This window comes from Oryctolagus cuniculus, chromosome 5 (genome assembly GCF_964237555.1).
Source record: "Oryctolagus cuniculus chromosome 5, mOryCun1.1, whole genome shotgun sequence".
Lineage (NCBI taxonomy): Eukaryota > Metazoa > Chordata > Mammalia > Lagomorpha > Leporidae > Oryctolagus > Oryctolagus cuniculus.
In genome coordinates this window covers 130,065,670-130,081,321 of record NC_091436.1, presented here as the reverse complement: position 1 = coordinate 130,081,321, position 15,652 = coordinate 130,065,670, and the positions used below count along the sequence as shown (strand labels likewise).

At 43.2% G+C, this 15,652-nt stretch overlaps 1 protein-coding gene across 8 annotated transcripts in view; it reads right to left on the bottom strand.

The window, feature by feature from the left end:
* KIF6 (kinesin family member 6) overlaps positions 1-15,652 on the bottom strand; it is a 437,691-nt gene that overhangs the window by 281,655 nt on the left and 140,384 nt on the right. For 3 of the 8 annotated variants that reach the window (XM_008262871.4, XM_051854769.2, XM_051854770.2), the window contains one exon: positions 15,470-15,599. The exons of the other annotated variants lie outside the window; for them this stretch is intronic. In XM_008262871.4, the coding sequence (XP_008261093.2) occupies positions 15,470-15,599 (130 nt within the window). The remainder of the gene's footprint in view (positions 1-15,469; positions 15,600-15,652) is intronic. 8 annotated transcript variants of the gene reach the window in all.

The following is a 15,652-nucleotide window of genomic DNA, read 5'->3' as shown; positions in this document are numbered from 1 at the left end:
GTGACGTCTCATAAATATTTTCGGCATGAAGTCGTCGTCAGTGTCTTCCTAGATAAAATTCTCTTAAACCTCAAAGACATTCTTAATGTGGAGCTGCTTAAGTGTGGCTGGATGTACTGCTGTCTGTTCTCTGTTTATTTAAGGATCTCTTTTTTGTCTCATGGGTATGCCCCCATGCTTGTCCTTTTAAAGGTGGAAGTGTGTTAAAACGTTTCTGAAACTGCCTAAGAACAGATGGCACCATTTAGTCAGATCCATTCAAATTGAAGCACACATTTGAAGTCAATGTATTTCTGGCACTAGAGACGCTGCCTTTGGAAACAGCCTAGGGGTGATTCATCCCGTGTGCCGAGAGCGTTCACGTTTCTTGTCAGTCTACTAGGGGCAGAGCTGCGCGAGGCAGTACAGAGACGAGGAGGAAAGTCAGACACGGGCTTGCTCGCAAGGAACTTATGATCTAATCAGGAGCTAGAGCCAAAACGTGGGAAGTGGTGGTGAACATGAAAGGAGGACGAGGCACAGTGTTCCAGCACTGAGCATCCTGACCCTTTGGGTAAAACCTGCGAACGCAAGCCACTGCCTCATCCTGGAAGCTCTCCACCCTCTGACTGCCGTCTGGTTTCTACACTCAGATCCTCTCCAGGGACTGGCTCTCTCTCCAACAGTGCTAGCTTCCTTTCCTTTAAGGTACCCTCTTCCTCTGCAGTCCCTGAAATAGGTGTGTCCTGAGCTGTGCTCACCATATTTCTTCCCCTTGGACGCTTACCTTCTACAGCTCCAGTCCTCGCTGGACAGGCTTCTAGTGTCATAGGAAACTCGCTAAAAGTCAGAATTTGGCACCGGATGGTCAGTTTTCAAGTCCGCTTCTGTCATCTGCTAGTGTCAAAAGCTTAAGTAAATTCTGACATTCTGTGTAAGACTGGCTTTGCTGCAGTTATTTTAGATACCAACTGCGTGGTCTGTGAACTGTGAGAGGTCATATTCCTGTTGGTCACTGTTGACATTCATTCTGCTCAGGGGCCTCTCGTATCCTTATATCTTGTTCAGTGTCTCTGCACACCAGATTAGAAAGTCCAGCAATACCTTGTCAGCATCTTGAATGTGACGTTTCCCAAAGCAGCCACATCACTTTCCCCCTGTGTCCCATGTGTGGGGATGCAGTCCATCCTGCTCATGTGGGATTTATCTCTCTTTTCCATCTCTGCCGTTAACCAAATATTCTTCACCTCCCGCCTGGGCTACTGACTTGGTCTTTACCTCAGCATCACAATCTTTTGGACCTTCATTTTGTTTTTGAACTCTGTGCTGTTCGTAAATGAAAGGGTCTTGTGGAGGTAGGCAGAACAATAACACTCTGTGAAGACCACATCTGCTCTTGGCCCCACTGGGGAACGCTTGTGGATAGTTTCCAGCTAGCTTCAATCCAAGTCTATTCATATTTCTCCAATTTCTCTTTTTATCCCCAAGGATATTTTGAGAGACTTTATTATCTAAATTAAATTCATTTGATCTATCAATTTGTGTAACACTTTCAGAAAAGTGAGTGAAATTAATTTAAGGTGAATCAATGTTGACTCTTTCCTAATGCTGCTGACCATTATTTAATAATAAACCTCTGTCATTTTCTTTTATACAAGATTTATTTATTTGGAAGTCAGAGTTACAAAGAGAGAGGGGTAAGGGAGGGAGGGAGAGAGGGAGGGAGAGAGAGAGAGAGAGAGAGAGAGAGCTGAGATCTTTCATCCACTGGTTCACTCCCTAGATGGCCGCAACAGCCAGGATTGGGCCAGGCCAAAGCCAGGAGCCAGCAGCCTCAGTGAGGTCTCACACGTGGGTGGCAGGGACACAAACACTGGGGCCATCTTACGCTACTTCTCCCATGCCATTAGCAAGGAGTGGGGTCGGAAGTGGAGCAGCCAGGACTCAAGCCGGTGCCTGTATGGGATGCTGGCATCGCAGGTGGCAGCTTAACCTCTATACAACAATGCCTGCCCCTATCACTTTCTTGTTTCTTTTTTTTCCCCAAGAATTGGTATCAAAAACATTAACTCTCTATTTCTGAATATGGTTTCCTTCTTAGAAAATTGAGAATAGGTTATTTTCTTTTATGGAATGAAAGTCTAAACACGGAGGCTCACTGGATCCCACCACAGACTTACCCCATCTGCAGCCTGTGGTCAGTGAAAATTCCTGTGCCTCTGTCTCACCTCTGGGATAGCAGAAGCTTATTTTTCCCTGAAGGTCTGTCCACCTGAAACACTACCTCCTTCCACCTAGACTCTGAGCTCCATGAGAGCAGCGACTGGTCTTAGCACCACTGAAACCCTGGTAGAACATAGCAGTCCTACAAATGCTTTTCAAATTGTTGACTTTTGCTCATTTCTCATTTTCTGGAATCTCTATGCTCATTTTGTACTTTCTAAACAAACAAAACACCTCTCCAAATAATTTTATGGATCTATCAGTAAGCCTTGTAAGTCCATATGGTGTATAGTTCTCTTGAGTATAAAAATTGGAACTATTTGAAATAGCTGGGAAGACTCAAATCTCTCTATCTTGGGTTTCAATTATTTTATGCCTGATTCTAAAGCTCTTAACCACTACTTTCTACATCTTCAACTGCCCTTTTTCTTGCCTATAATGTGTTCTTGCTTGTCATTAAAGCATGCCCCTTACCCTCCTCCCCAATAAGCATACTCAGAATTCATTTATCTTCATGAATCCCCTTGGACTATTCCCAGCTGGCATTAGCTATTGCACTCAAAAAGGACATTTAACCTTTGTGCCCATGGGAGACTACTGCTGATATTCAAATCCTGGAGGAATCCAAAGGATAAGTTGTTCCAAATGGACTTCAAAGTGTTCATCACTGAACAAAATCATGACATTATAATGAATGATTTGCTACAGCGGGTAGTGAAGAGCCTGGTGTGATCCTTCCTGCTGCCAATGAGGGTCTGGTGGCCAGCAGATTTTGGGTGTTGTAAACAGTGGTGTGTCCATAAAAGGTGACTCAAAAATCACCGTGTCACGACAATGGTGGCTTCAGAATGTCTGTGTAGAAGGGACTTGGAGCAGCAGGACGATCGTGGGAGTGGTGGAGCACGTTTATATAATACAGGATTCAGTCCAGAGAACATCAGATGCCTGCACTGAAAACGGGAGGATGGCGTTGACTCTCCTCCCACTGCCCTTTACCCCTCATACTGGCACTGGCGTGGCTACCACTCTCAGAGGCCATTCCATGTGGTACAGAAAGCATTTCATCCAGCCAGCCCAACAGAGCAGAAGATACTCCTTTGTTTGAAAGAGATATTTGAAAAGAAAGAGGATGAATATTTGTTTCTGTGTGTATCTGGACATTTTTAAAGTGGAAGATCTTGGTTTGGGAGGAAAAATTCAATAAGTGAAATATGTTTTCTTATGTTTACATAATATAGATTTTTTATAATGTTGATTTTTTTCTACTTTTAAACTCATATGTTTTCAATCACTTCCAAAAATAATTGTAGATAGTTAATACAGCCTTCAATGATTCAAATAACCTTTTCATATTACATTAATGTTTTTCTAGGATTCCTTGAGTGCTTACTTATTTCTTGCCATAACTTAAAAATTTATTCCATTCCCGTGTACCAAAATCATTTTTTTCCCCAATTACTCTGCTATTTTGGGAGTAAAATATCTTAACGAGAATTTCTAGTACTCTAGAATAGGTGATGGAAACCTCTTTTAAATTGAACAAGACATTATAATGTGCATTCCCAAGAATCCTTAAAGCAAATCACCTAAGAACAACAGCAGCAACCCCAGAACTCTCTGCAGCTCGCCCTGTCCGTGCTCCATGGTTGATGGCCTTTCTTTCCGACCTGCCCTCCTAATTGATCTATTCCTCTTCCCTCTGCTCATTTTCTCTCTCTGAATTGAAGTCTGAAAATACTGACTCCACGGGGTTTTCTAAACATTTTCTAGGCTGTTATCCCAGCCCTGCAGGTTAAATCTCACCCTTAACTAAGGATTACCTTATCAGTCCCCACTGATTACATAACTCTTTGTCTAGGTTCATACCATATTAAATGGATTGGTTCAGGAGGCCTGCAATGCCCCTGAAGTACTCTAACCCAGCCTGGAAAAGTGAAACCTGACCAAATCTCAAGGTTCAGCCTGTGACTCTTCAAATGATCTACTGCTGTTTTAGATCACACTGTCTAGCAGTTGAGCATCCAACTGGAGAGCCCTCTATTGGAAGTAAGAATCCTAAACTTCTCATTGTTCATTTCTGCCTTTTCTCTTTTTTAAGTTCCCAGTGTTTACAAAAGATATTAACAAACTTATCCAGTTACAGGACCCTAGATTTTTTTCTTATGCTCTATATTTATTTATTTATTTATTTATTTATTTGACAGGCAGAGTGGACAGTGAGAGAGAGAGAGACAGAGAGAAAGGTCTTCCTTTGCTGTTGATTCACCCTCCAATGGCCGCCGCGGCTGGCGCGCTGCAGCCGGCGCACCGCGCTGATCCGATGGCAGGAGCCAGGTGCTTCTCCTGGTCTCCCATGGGGTGCAGGGCCCAAGCACTTGGGCCATCCTCCACTGCACTCCCTGGCCACAGCAGAGAGCTGGCCTGGAAGAGGGGCAACCAGGACAGAATCCGGCGCCCCGACCGGGACTAGAACCCGGTGTGCCGGCGTCACAAGGCGGAGGATTAGCCTAGTGAGCCGCGGCGCTGGCCTATCCACTATATTCTCAAAGTACTTTTGTGAAACAGAAAAATATACTAGGCACACTGATTTTATTTAAAACTAGAAAGTAAACTTTGGAGCAACCTAGAACATATAAGGATCTTGATTGCATTCCTGTGCATCATTTTTCCAGGATTTGGAAAATCAAGTTCAGACACAATTATTTCCAAATCTAAGCCTGATAAATGGTGGTGCATATGGTAAACTGAGAAGGAATTTTACTAAACCTTCAATTAAAACTATGTCCCATTATCATCCTGGGTGAGTGTCTTATCCTCAGCAGTTGGAGATTTGCTCTCTGAATGAGGGAAACTAAATAATGCATATGTTGCCTCCTTCCCACTTTCATTTTTCTTGAGTGTAAGATGTATCATAGCTAAATTTAGTAATGGTAATAAGTAACTCACCATGGTTTTCTACCATATCCATTTTTCATCTTTTAAATTGAGTCTACATTTTTTTCTTTTCCTTTTAAAATTTAGTCTGGCCTAAAAACTTCCAGGTATGACCAAACACATGACTGAAAAAATAACAGTATCAGGCCAAAAGGGCTAATGACCTTCTTGACAGATTATAGCAGGTTATTCAAACTGTCTTTAGGATAAATCACTATATATACCATATATCTTGACATTATAGGTAAACTGGAAACCCTCTTTACTGTCCTGTGTATTGACAAGCAGCACACAGGTAATGATAATATACCAAGTGGAATTTAGAGATATATTTTCATAATTTTGTTCCTGCGAGAGAAATTTATCCCGCCCAACTTGATTGTGATAGCTCCCCTGTTGAGTTCGGCCTTTGAGACGAGAGGCAGATGTGAACTTGGGGACAGTCCCTCCTGGTGGAGCTGCTGAGGGTAGAACTCCAGGAGCACTCCGGTTGAATGTCAGGTGTATTATTTCACCCTGCTTTACAGTCCAATGGCATTTCCTCTACATTTTTAAGATTCTGCAGTTCTCTCTCTGGCCATGAAGACCTCTTGCTGTTGGAATTGGCAAGACTCCAAATGGCATATCCCAAACTTAATCACATAATTTTTTGAAATTTCTGGTCACTGAAAAGTACCCTTTCTCTTCCCTTCTGGGCTTGGAAGCACTGAAATACAAGGAACAGACACACATCTGCTAAAAAATTAAAATATCAACCACCAGTCTTTTAACAGAAGAATAGGTCCCATGCCTAAAATGATAGCCAAAATTGACTTCCTACCAGTCTCCTCCAAGTTTTTTTTTTTTTTCCTTAAGATTTATTTATCTGAGAGGCAGAATTACAGAAGAGGGAGACAGAAAGAGAGGTCTTCCATCTACTAGTTCACTCCCCAAATGGCTGCAATGGCCGGAGCTGGGGCAATCTAAAGCCAGGGGCCAGGAGCTTCTTCCGGGTCTCCCACATGGGTGCAGGGGCTCAAGCACTTAGGCCATCTTCCACTACTTTCCTAGGCCATAGCAAGTAGATGGTTTGGAAGAGGAGCAGCAGGGACACGAACCAGCACACATATGGGATGCCGGCTCCCAGGCAGAGGCTTAATCCAATATGCCACAGTGTGGGCCCCTCCACAAGTGTATTTTTTCAAATTTATTTATTTGAAAGGAAGAGTTACAGAGAGGCAGAGAGAGAGAGAGAGGTCTTACATCTGCTGATTCACTCCCCAAATGGCTGCAACGTCTGGAGCTGCGCCAATCTGAAGCCAGGAGCCAGGAGCTTCTTCTGGGTTCCCACGGGGGTGCAGGGGCCCAGAGATTTGGGCCATCTTCTACTGCTTTCCCAGGCCATAGCAGAGAGCTGGATTGGAAGTGGAGCAGCCAGATCTCAAACTGGCACCCAAATGGGATGTTTGCACTGCAGGTGGCAGCTTTACCAGTTATGCCACGGCGCCGGCCCCCCAAGTGAATTGCTGATTTGCAAGATGAGCCACTACAATGTATCTAAGTTATGATCTCGGTTTCTTCCAGAAATGGTTTTATTCAGGCTAATTCTAGACCTCTTTGCCTTCTGGTATATTTCTTCCTTTTGCTCCATATCCCAGAGATGCTGAGTTTTAAAAGTAGCATTTTCCAAGACTTCTCTGAGCTGGTACCCAGCTGGGAAGGGACGGAAGGGGAGAAATGCACTGACTTTTCCCTTCTTCACGCCCTTGAATCTCACGCTAGGTCCTCCTACTGAGCCTTGTCTACTGACTGTAGTTGCTTCCTACTCTTGACAATCTCTGTATTTCATCATTATGCCCTGTGTTCCACACACATAAAACTCAGTTACTGAGACTGGCGGAGGCAAGGAACCATCTCAGGGTGAAGCTTCAGGGTTTGCCACAACACAGGAAGTAACGAGGAGAACTGCATGCTAGTTTCGAAGGCTTCAGCCCCAAAGCATGTGCCGCTTTCATTCCCTAGACCTGCTTTTTGGCCGGCGCTGTGGCTCACTAGGCTAATCCTCCGCCTTGCGGCGCCGGCACACTGGGTTCTAGTTCCGGTCGGGGCGCCGGATTCTGTCCCGGTTGCCCCTCTTCCAGGCCAGCTCTCTGCTGTGGCCTGGGAGTGCAGTGGAGGATGGCCCAAGTGCTTGGGCCCCGCACCCCATGGGAGACCAGGAGAAGTACCTGGCTCCTGCCTTCAGATCAGATCAGCGCGGTGCACTGGCTGCAGTGCGCCGGCCACGCCGGCCATTGGAGGGTGAACCAATGGCAAAGGAAGACCTTTCTCTCTGTCTCTCTCTCTCTCACTGTCCACTCTGCTTGTAAAAAAAAAAAAAAAAAAAAAAAAAACACCTTTGCTGTCAAACAGTTTTTACACAAATATCTGTGTGCTTTTTCTTCTAAATTCACACAGGATTAAAAATATTTGTCTGCTGCTGCTGTCTTCTGAAGACATGTTGACAATCTGGCTGAGCATAAAACCACTGGGACACACGGCATCCTTGCTTTAGAACCTGTTCCACTGTGTCCTGGCACTGAGCGCTGCTTCGGGAACACTTGAGACCATCTAGTGCATCTTCACCCACAGCTGCACTTGCTGACCGCCTGCCCCAGAGGCTCCTCCCACAGCTGCAGGATGTAGTGGACAGAGGACACCTCAGAGTTGGGTTCTTGCAGTGTGTTTCCTTTGACACAGTAGGTCCTTTTCATCTGCAGATTCAAGTAATTCCAAATTTGATGAAACATTATCCCTATATTTTTTCTGTTGCCTTCTTTCTTTCTTGTTCTTTGGGCTTCCTAGTTTTGTATAATTTGGTTCTCCTTTGTTGCCCGTTAGGTGTAACTCCTCTCATGATTTTCATGTTCTTAGTTATTTTTCCACCACATCTTCCTCGTCTGTCGAGGCTCATCTTGACCTCCTCCACCTTCTCTTTCTCTTCTCACTCCTCCTTTTTTCACTTCTAATGGTATGTATGTTCACCTCTTTGATGGCCTTCTTCGTCTATTTCTTTCCTGAATTCCTCAAGTTTGTTTTTCTTTGTCTTATAATCTTTCTTTTTTTAAAAATCTATAGCTTTGAGCCATTTTTTTTTAAAAAAGATTGTATTTAGGTAACATCCTAAGGTTATAAAGAATACGACTTCTGCCCCCTGACATAGTCGACCTTCAAATACATGTTTCTTCAGCCTGACCCCTAGACCTATGTAAGGACAGGCCTTGGTCTGTTTTCTTTCTGATAATTTTATCTTTGAACAAGACCCAGAGAGAGCAGGCTCAGGAATAGCTGAGGGAATATTCATCCTAGGTTTGTATCCTGCATATTTTTACATTGTATTTGTTATGTGCTTCACTTCAAGAGCAAAAACTTTTCTCAACATTTCTCAAGATTTTGCATGAATGTCTTAGATCACAAAGTCCCTGAGCCCAGCTCACAAAAGGCCATCTTCCTTGGCAGGAGCCTAGACCACTGACAACAAAAATGGCCTGTATTTAAGCTTTCTTCTTTAGATCCACTTTCTAAAGTATAGAATGAATATCCATAAAATATCCCCAGATTCTTCTTCCATACTTGCCTATGCTTTTAGATCTCATCACCCTAACCAAAAGATCATTGGATTTGCATTTGAGAATCGTGACCCTTTCTTTAAGGGAAACTCTATCCTGCCTGAGGTTGGAGGACATATGTGCTGGCTCTCAGCACCCTCCCTCCCCCTAATTCAGATTTCATAGTATTTGGCAGGTGTCCTCATAGTTTGAGGTTAGGGCTATTTCCTTGTTTCACTGAAGATGGCTTTTTCCCTTTCTATTTTTCATTTGCTGTTACTGTTGCCTGTGAATTTCAGTAACAGGGAATAAGAAGGGCTTCCTTCTGCAACGTTTAGCCACAGCTAAAAATTTTAAAGACGAGAACAAATTCTACGACTAAATTTTCACAGCCAAAAAAGACTGTGCTGTCCTAGCCACGTATATACAGTATATGCACATCACGACTTCGTAATAACGGCTATTCCCATACCACTTTATTTTAACCAGTGTTTTAATTTCAAAACTCGTGATTCATGTAATACCACTAAATCAGGTTAGATCAGAACAGAATGAAACTCTGTTGTAACACAGAAGTACTATTTCGAGCACACTGCATACTTCTCATATGGCTCATAAATTAAAGTGTGAGAAACAGAAGGAAATGCCCAGCATATACTAAGTGCTCAGAAGTTGAGTTTCTTTCCTTCTCTACCCAGTAGGCATACACTGTGTGTAAGAGGACAGAATTGTCAACACATCTTTTGCCAAGGCCTCTTGCTGCCTATTGGGACCTCATAATAGAAGAATGCTAACCGATTGTATGAAGATCAGGGCCAAAATGTAGTGTTACTATGTGTACTTTGCTCTTCCCAGGCATACAAATCTTGGGATAAACTTGCTAATTATTCACAACAAATATATCTTTCAAATAAAAAGCTGTAAGGATGCGTTGGCCAGCATTCCTCTAATGACCCAGTGGAGCATGCTTTTGTTGTTGTTGTTTATTTATTTATTTTTTTTGAACACTAATTGCAATGAAAATCCTCTTTGTTTCCACACACACCACACAAGGAGATCAGGGCTTAGAGTGGTGTTAACAAACACAACCACACAGTAAAGCTGCTCTTTCCTTCCTGTGCTATCCTGTTATTGGACAACATGTCCCCTGACAGCTGTTCCTGTAACTCCAGCATAAACCTACTAACACCACTCAAACTTCTACAAGGTCAGACAACTCACTCCAAAGGTTTCCTAATGTGCAAAGCCTGAGAGCTTACAGAGCACATCAGCACAACCCAGATGAATTCAGTGTGTTCTTTATTTCAAGCAAAGAATTAGATATAAAGACCTTTAATAGCTCTTGGGAAAACAATTTCGAGCTTCCATAAACTTTATTGGTAGACTGGTTATTTGGAAAGTCACTGCTTCCAAAAGGTCTGGAAGCAGTTTTTTAAAAAAAGTTTTTTTAAAAAAAGCATTTTGAAGTCTGTGACATTCTTTGCACTCCCCAACAGGCACAGTATACCATAAAACACTTCCAGTTCTGGGCCTGACACTAAACATCATATAGGCAGAAGATACTGGGTCTCCCTGTCCCATCAGTTGACAAAACTAGTAATTAATGACCAACCACCTAGTGGTTACCAGGTGCTGAGAGAATAGAGATGAACAAGACAAAAGTTTTTGTCTGGAAGGCAGGTATGACATGCCTATTTTTGCAGGTTAGGAAAGGCAGCTCAGACTGATTAAGTGGTTTGCCCAAGACTTCGCAAGAGGTGGAGCCAGGAACAGGAAATGAGGTGGCCAAAGCTCATGCTTTTCAGCACTAACTGGCAGGGATGGGTGGTGATGGTGACAGATCCAGAGTGGATACCAGCACTGAGTTGGGGGAAGTCACCTGGTGGTTCACCCCGGAAGGGAAGCAGATGGGAAGAAAGCATGCCACCCGCCAGTGGGCCTTCCCAGTGTCGGGACAGCCTTCTTTACTCATCAACAGTCCCCTCCTAGTAGCTTCACTGCGAACACTGAATACTAGATCCAGTACATGACTGCTCCTGAATCCATCAAGGTCAAGAACTCTACCAAGTGCCACTGCATAAGAAGTTACCTAGGAGGTCACTTGGCTATTAGTTTGGGCTGCTGTAATGCAGTACAACTAACTGGGTGGCTTACACAAGGCAAGTGTTTTGTGTCACAGCTCTGAAGACAAGAAGCCTAAAAGGCAAGGGTTGGCAGGTTGCTTCCCACTGAGGGCTCTGAGGGGAGGGCCTGTTCCAGGACTCCATGGTTTGAAGCTCAGTATCTTCCTGTTCACACAGCATTCTCCCTATATCTGGATCTCTCTCCAAATTCCCCCTATTGATAAGTACTCCGGTATTTGGATTATGGCCTGTCCTATTGACCTCATTTTACCTCTGCAGACTCTGTCTCCCATCCCAACCAGTCTACATTTCAAGGTATTGCAGGTTAGTGCCTCTACATATACACTGAGCGGGGGCCTCAGCCTATAAATGTTGGCCTAACCATTCACTGGGATTCCTTAATTTGAATATTTAAACAGCATATTTCTCAGTGGAGGTTATTTCTAAAGGGAGGATTTAAAATTAAACCTGATTTTGTTAATTCAACATAACCTTTTTCTTTTTTTTTTTAAAGATTTATTTTTTTTGAAAGGCAGAGTTACAGAGAGAGAGGGAGGGAGGGATGGAGGGGAGAGGTTTTCCATTCTCTACTTCACTCCCCAAATGGCCACAATGGCCGGAACTGAACTGATCTGCAGCCAGTAGCTGGGAGCTTCTTCTGGGTCTCCCACACAGGTGCAGGGGCCCAAGGACTTGGACTATCTTCCACTGCTTTCCCAGGCCTGGAAGAGAGCTGGATAGGAAGTGGAGCAGCCAGGAGAATCGGCACCCGTACAGATGCCAGCACTGCAGGCAGCAGCTTTACCTGCTATGCCACAGCGCCGGCCCCTCAGCATAGCCTTTTTCAAGATTCGGATAAAATCTCCGTGCTCTACAAACCTTTTATAAGATCCACTTCTCAGCAGAAAAAAAAAAAAAAAACTGCTAAGAATTTGAGGTGGTAAAGATGTTAATTAGCATGATCTAAGTATTCAACATTATCTTCATAAACTATGACTTAACTTTGTACCCAAAAAATATATGCAACTATATTTGGCAATCTATAATCTAAAATAAATAAAAGACCTTCTATAACCTAAGGATGACCAGTCCTTTCCCTGCCTCAGCTTAAAATAGGAACAATGGAGTAGATTCAAATTAGAATACCAAACAACAAAACACTTTCTCATAATCAGAATTATTTAACAGTGAACTTTTGCACTTCTAAACATGGCATCAAAATCAGAAATCATAAAATAAAGACTTGGGTTATATTTTTTAAAATAAGTAACAAGTAAAAGAAAATTTATAAAAACTAATATTTGCTAAATACATCACAAAAATTATTGTCTCTAGTGTTTATTCATTCAGAAAATTGTTTCCTGAGCACTGACTACATCTCTGGCTTTATTTCTAGGCTCAGTTAGAAGTGTAACAAGATAACTCTAGTCCTCATACAGTCAACAAGTCAACCAAACCTCCCTAACACTCCAAGGCAAAAAAAAAAAAAGAACCCATGAGCAAAAACAGAAATGTAAATCAAGACAAGACTTTTTCTTTGCCTACCAAATGGGCAGAACTTTCAATTTTTGTAATGCTGACCAGCTACAGGATATAGATCTATTCACAGACCTCTCTGGGAGTGGGTTTCAGCCAGCCTTCTTCATAGTAAAGCCTCAACTGCCCCCAACTTTAGCCTGAGCCAATTTAAAATCCTCAAATGCACATTCCTGGGCTCCACTGTGGAGATTCTACAGACATTAACCAGAAAGAGGACCCAAAACACAGGGTAATGGAACCCAGGGTGTTTCGAAGTAGGTTAGCCTCAGACCACACTTGGACAACAGAATGCTCCAGGTCAGGGGTACGGCTCAGCCTTCAAGGTGGGGGACAAATAGTTCCAGTGATGGGACTGTGCGTAGCCTGATAATCGAATACAGAATGTCCTGTTCAGTCAGATTTGATTAATTGATAGAACTCTTTCAACTATAAGACAAAAAGTTATCTAGTCCTATTCAGTCCTGGTGGGTTTTGACGCTAGGTCATACACAGTTCAGCTTTTACAATATTTATTCTCCTTGGCCCAGCGATTCAACTTCCAAAAAAAATTTACCCTAAGGACATAATCAGGTTTTATTCAAAACATTGGTAGGATTGCAGAAATTATTTAAGAGTTCAGGGTAAATAAGAAGAGGATGGAGCTCCACTTTAATAACTTTTCCTTAAAATGTTGGCTATGTGTAAAGAGCACCAAAGGAAAGAGCACTCCACTTTGTGTCCCACATATTCAGACTTTGTTTTGCAAATGTTTTTCCAGTTACCATGGCGACTTCTGGATTTCTCTGTGTAAATGGGAAATTGGGAACCTCGTTTTCTTAAAAAAATGATTAGTGTGTTCTTTTTATCCTGGTAAGCTCATTCTGTGCTGACAAATTACATTCTGACAGCTAGGTTGTAATCTAAAACATGCTTTTTTTAGAGACGGTGAATAATAAAGAATTTCCAGGGGTTGACAGCTCCTCTTCATTTATATTTTTCAGTATTTGCTGCCACCGAGTCCAAGAGATACACTCAAGTGTTACATACTTGGTATGCTTTTTAAATAACTCAGAAATCTATCCTCCCTCGAAACCTTGCACATATGTCAGTTTGATCACTGCACTTGTCAAATGTGGTGTACGGAAATGACATGCATTTCCAGGCTCAACCTGACTGCCACTTCCCGGCTGCGTGACCTGGGGCAAGCGGGCTAGCTCTTTGAACCTCAGCTTCCATCTGCGAAATGAGCATCAGAGATGATGCAGTGCCTACCACGAGCCCACGTCCCCTGAGCAGGTTCTCAGTGTGGCACAGCGGCTGTGATTCCCGAGGAGAAAACGAGAGCAAGCACAGAGACATCCCAAACTTACCAGACTCAGGTTTCAAATGGGGAAAAAAAAAATGAACAAACTAGACACAAACTGACTCACAGTCAGCATTATTAGGAATGGACTTCCACAGGTTTCAGCTATTTGTGATACTATTAATAGACATTCAACAGCAAGCAATAGGAAAAGACCACTGGAAGTTTGTAAAGTGGCAAAACATGACAAGCAGGGGCCGGTGCTGTGGCATAACTGGTAAAGCCACCACCTGTAGTGCCAGAATCCTATATGGATGCCAGGTCAAGACCTGGCTACACCACTTCTGACCCAGCTCTCTGCTATGGCCTGGGAAAGCAATAGAAGATGGCCCAAGCCCTTGGGCCACTGCACCCACATGGGAGAGATGGAAGAAGTTCCTGGCTCCTGGCTTCGAATCAGCCCAGCTTCGGCCATTGTGGCTATTTGGAGAGTGCACTAACGGATAGAATCTTTCTCTCTCTCTCAGCCTCTGCCTCTCTAAAACTCTGCCTTTCCAAAAAATAAATAAATCTTAAAGAAAACACACACCAGGTAAGCTTCACAAAGGTAGTTACTCAGAATATTATTAAACAATAGCATGAAAGTATGTTGTCAATGATATTATCACATAATTTAAAGCAAATGGCCCACTGTTCAAGGTAAAACTGATCTGGAGCTTTCCATAACTCACTCAAGATGAGAGAAAAGGGTCGGCCTTGTGTCACAGTGGGTTAAGCTCCTACATGCAGTGCCTGCACCCCATAAGGGTGCTGGTTCCAGTCCCAGTTGCTCCACTTCTGATCCAGTTCCCTGCTAGTGTAGCTGGAAAAGCAGCGGAAGATGGCCCAAGTCCTTGGGCCCCTGCACCCATGGGTGAGGCCTGGATGAAACTCTTGGCTCTTGGCTTTGGCCTGGCCCAGCTCTGCCTGTTGCAGCCATTTGAGGAGCGAATTGGTGGATGGAACATCTCTCTCTAACTCTGCCTTTCAAATCAATCAATCAATCCTTTTTTTTTTTTTTTTTTTGAAGATGAGGGAATGGGATCAGCAGGGAGGACAAGGTCTACTGGAGGAAGGACAGTTGGTGCTGAGGCAGGATGGCTTCCTCTCCTTGTTTTCCAGTGGTACTGATGGCTCTACCTTTCCTTTTTTCCAGATCCACAGGACAGCAGGACCCAGCTATATACTCTGTCTCTTGGTTTTTTAAATTGTGTGTGGATGAACAAGATTTAGTAGGACATGCTGAGTCTTTCATCATTATATGCCCTAGTTCTTAATGTCCTTATGCCTCAATCTTTGATTATTATGACAAACAAGAACATAATAGAGCACTTCCTGTGTTCCATGCATCCTTCTAAATGCTTTATGAACACCAAATCACTAACTAAATGAAAATATATGGACAAGTAAGCATACGCTAATATGTCAGTAATCTGATGTTAGGAAGCATGAACTCTGTGTTTTAAATATCACTGACTGTCACTGATTAATTGCAAGCCAACTCATATAACACCGAAAAATATAAAAGAAAACAAAAAGGTAACACAGTAGAGAACGCGGTGGTTGAGAATCCAGAGGATTACGTTCCACTTCCTGGAATGTAACCAGCAGGTGCCCTGGGGAGAGTCTCCTCACTTCTCGGGATCTGGGCTTCCTTCATCTGCACCATGAGGTTTGGATGAGATCATTTGTAAGGTCATTGCTGCATCTATAGTTCTTATCTTATGAAAAGAAGATGTAATACAGGCTACTACCAGATGAGCAGCTGGCAGGAAGTCCATTACCTCTGCAATCATCCTGTTAGTGTCCCCTAGGAAAAGCAAATTCAGAGCTTCCTCCTCCGTCGTCGCCTGGTGGAGAGACAGGTTTTTCAGGTGAATGTTCTGATCAGGGTCCTCCAATATTGTCACTTTCCTAGGGAAACGGGAAGCAAGAAAACTAGGTGTCCTTGAGAAGGAAAGGAACTT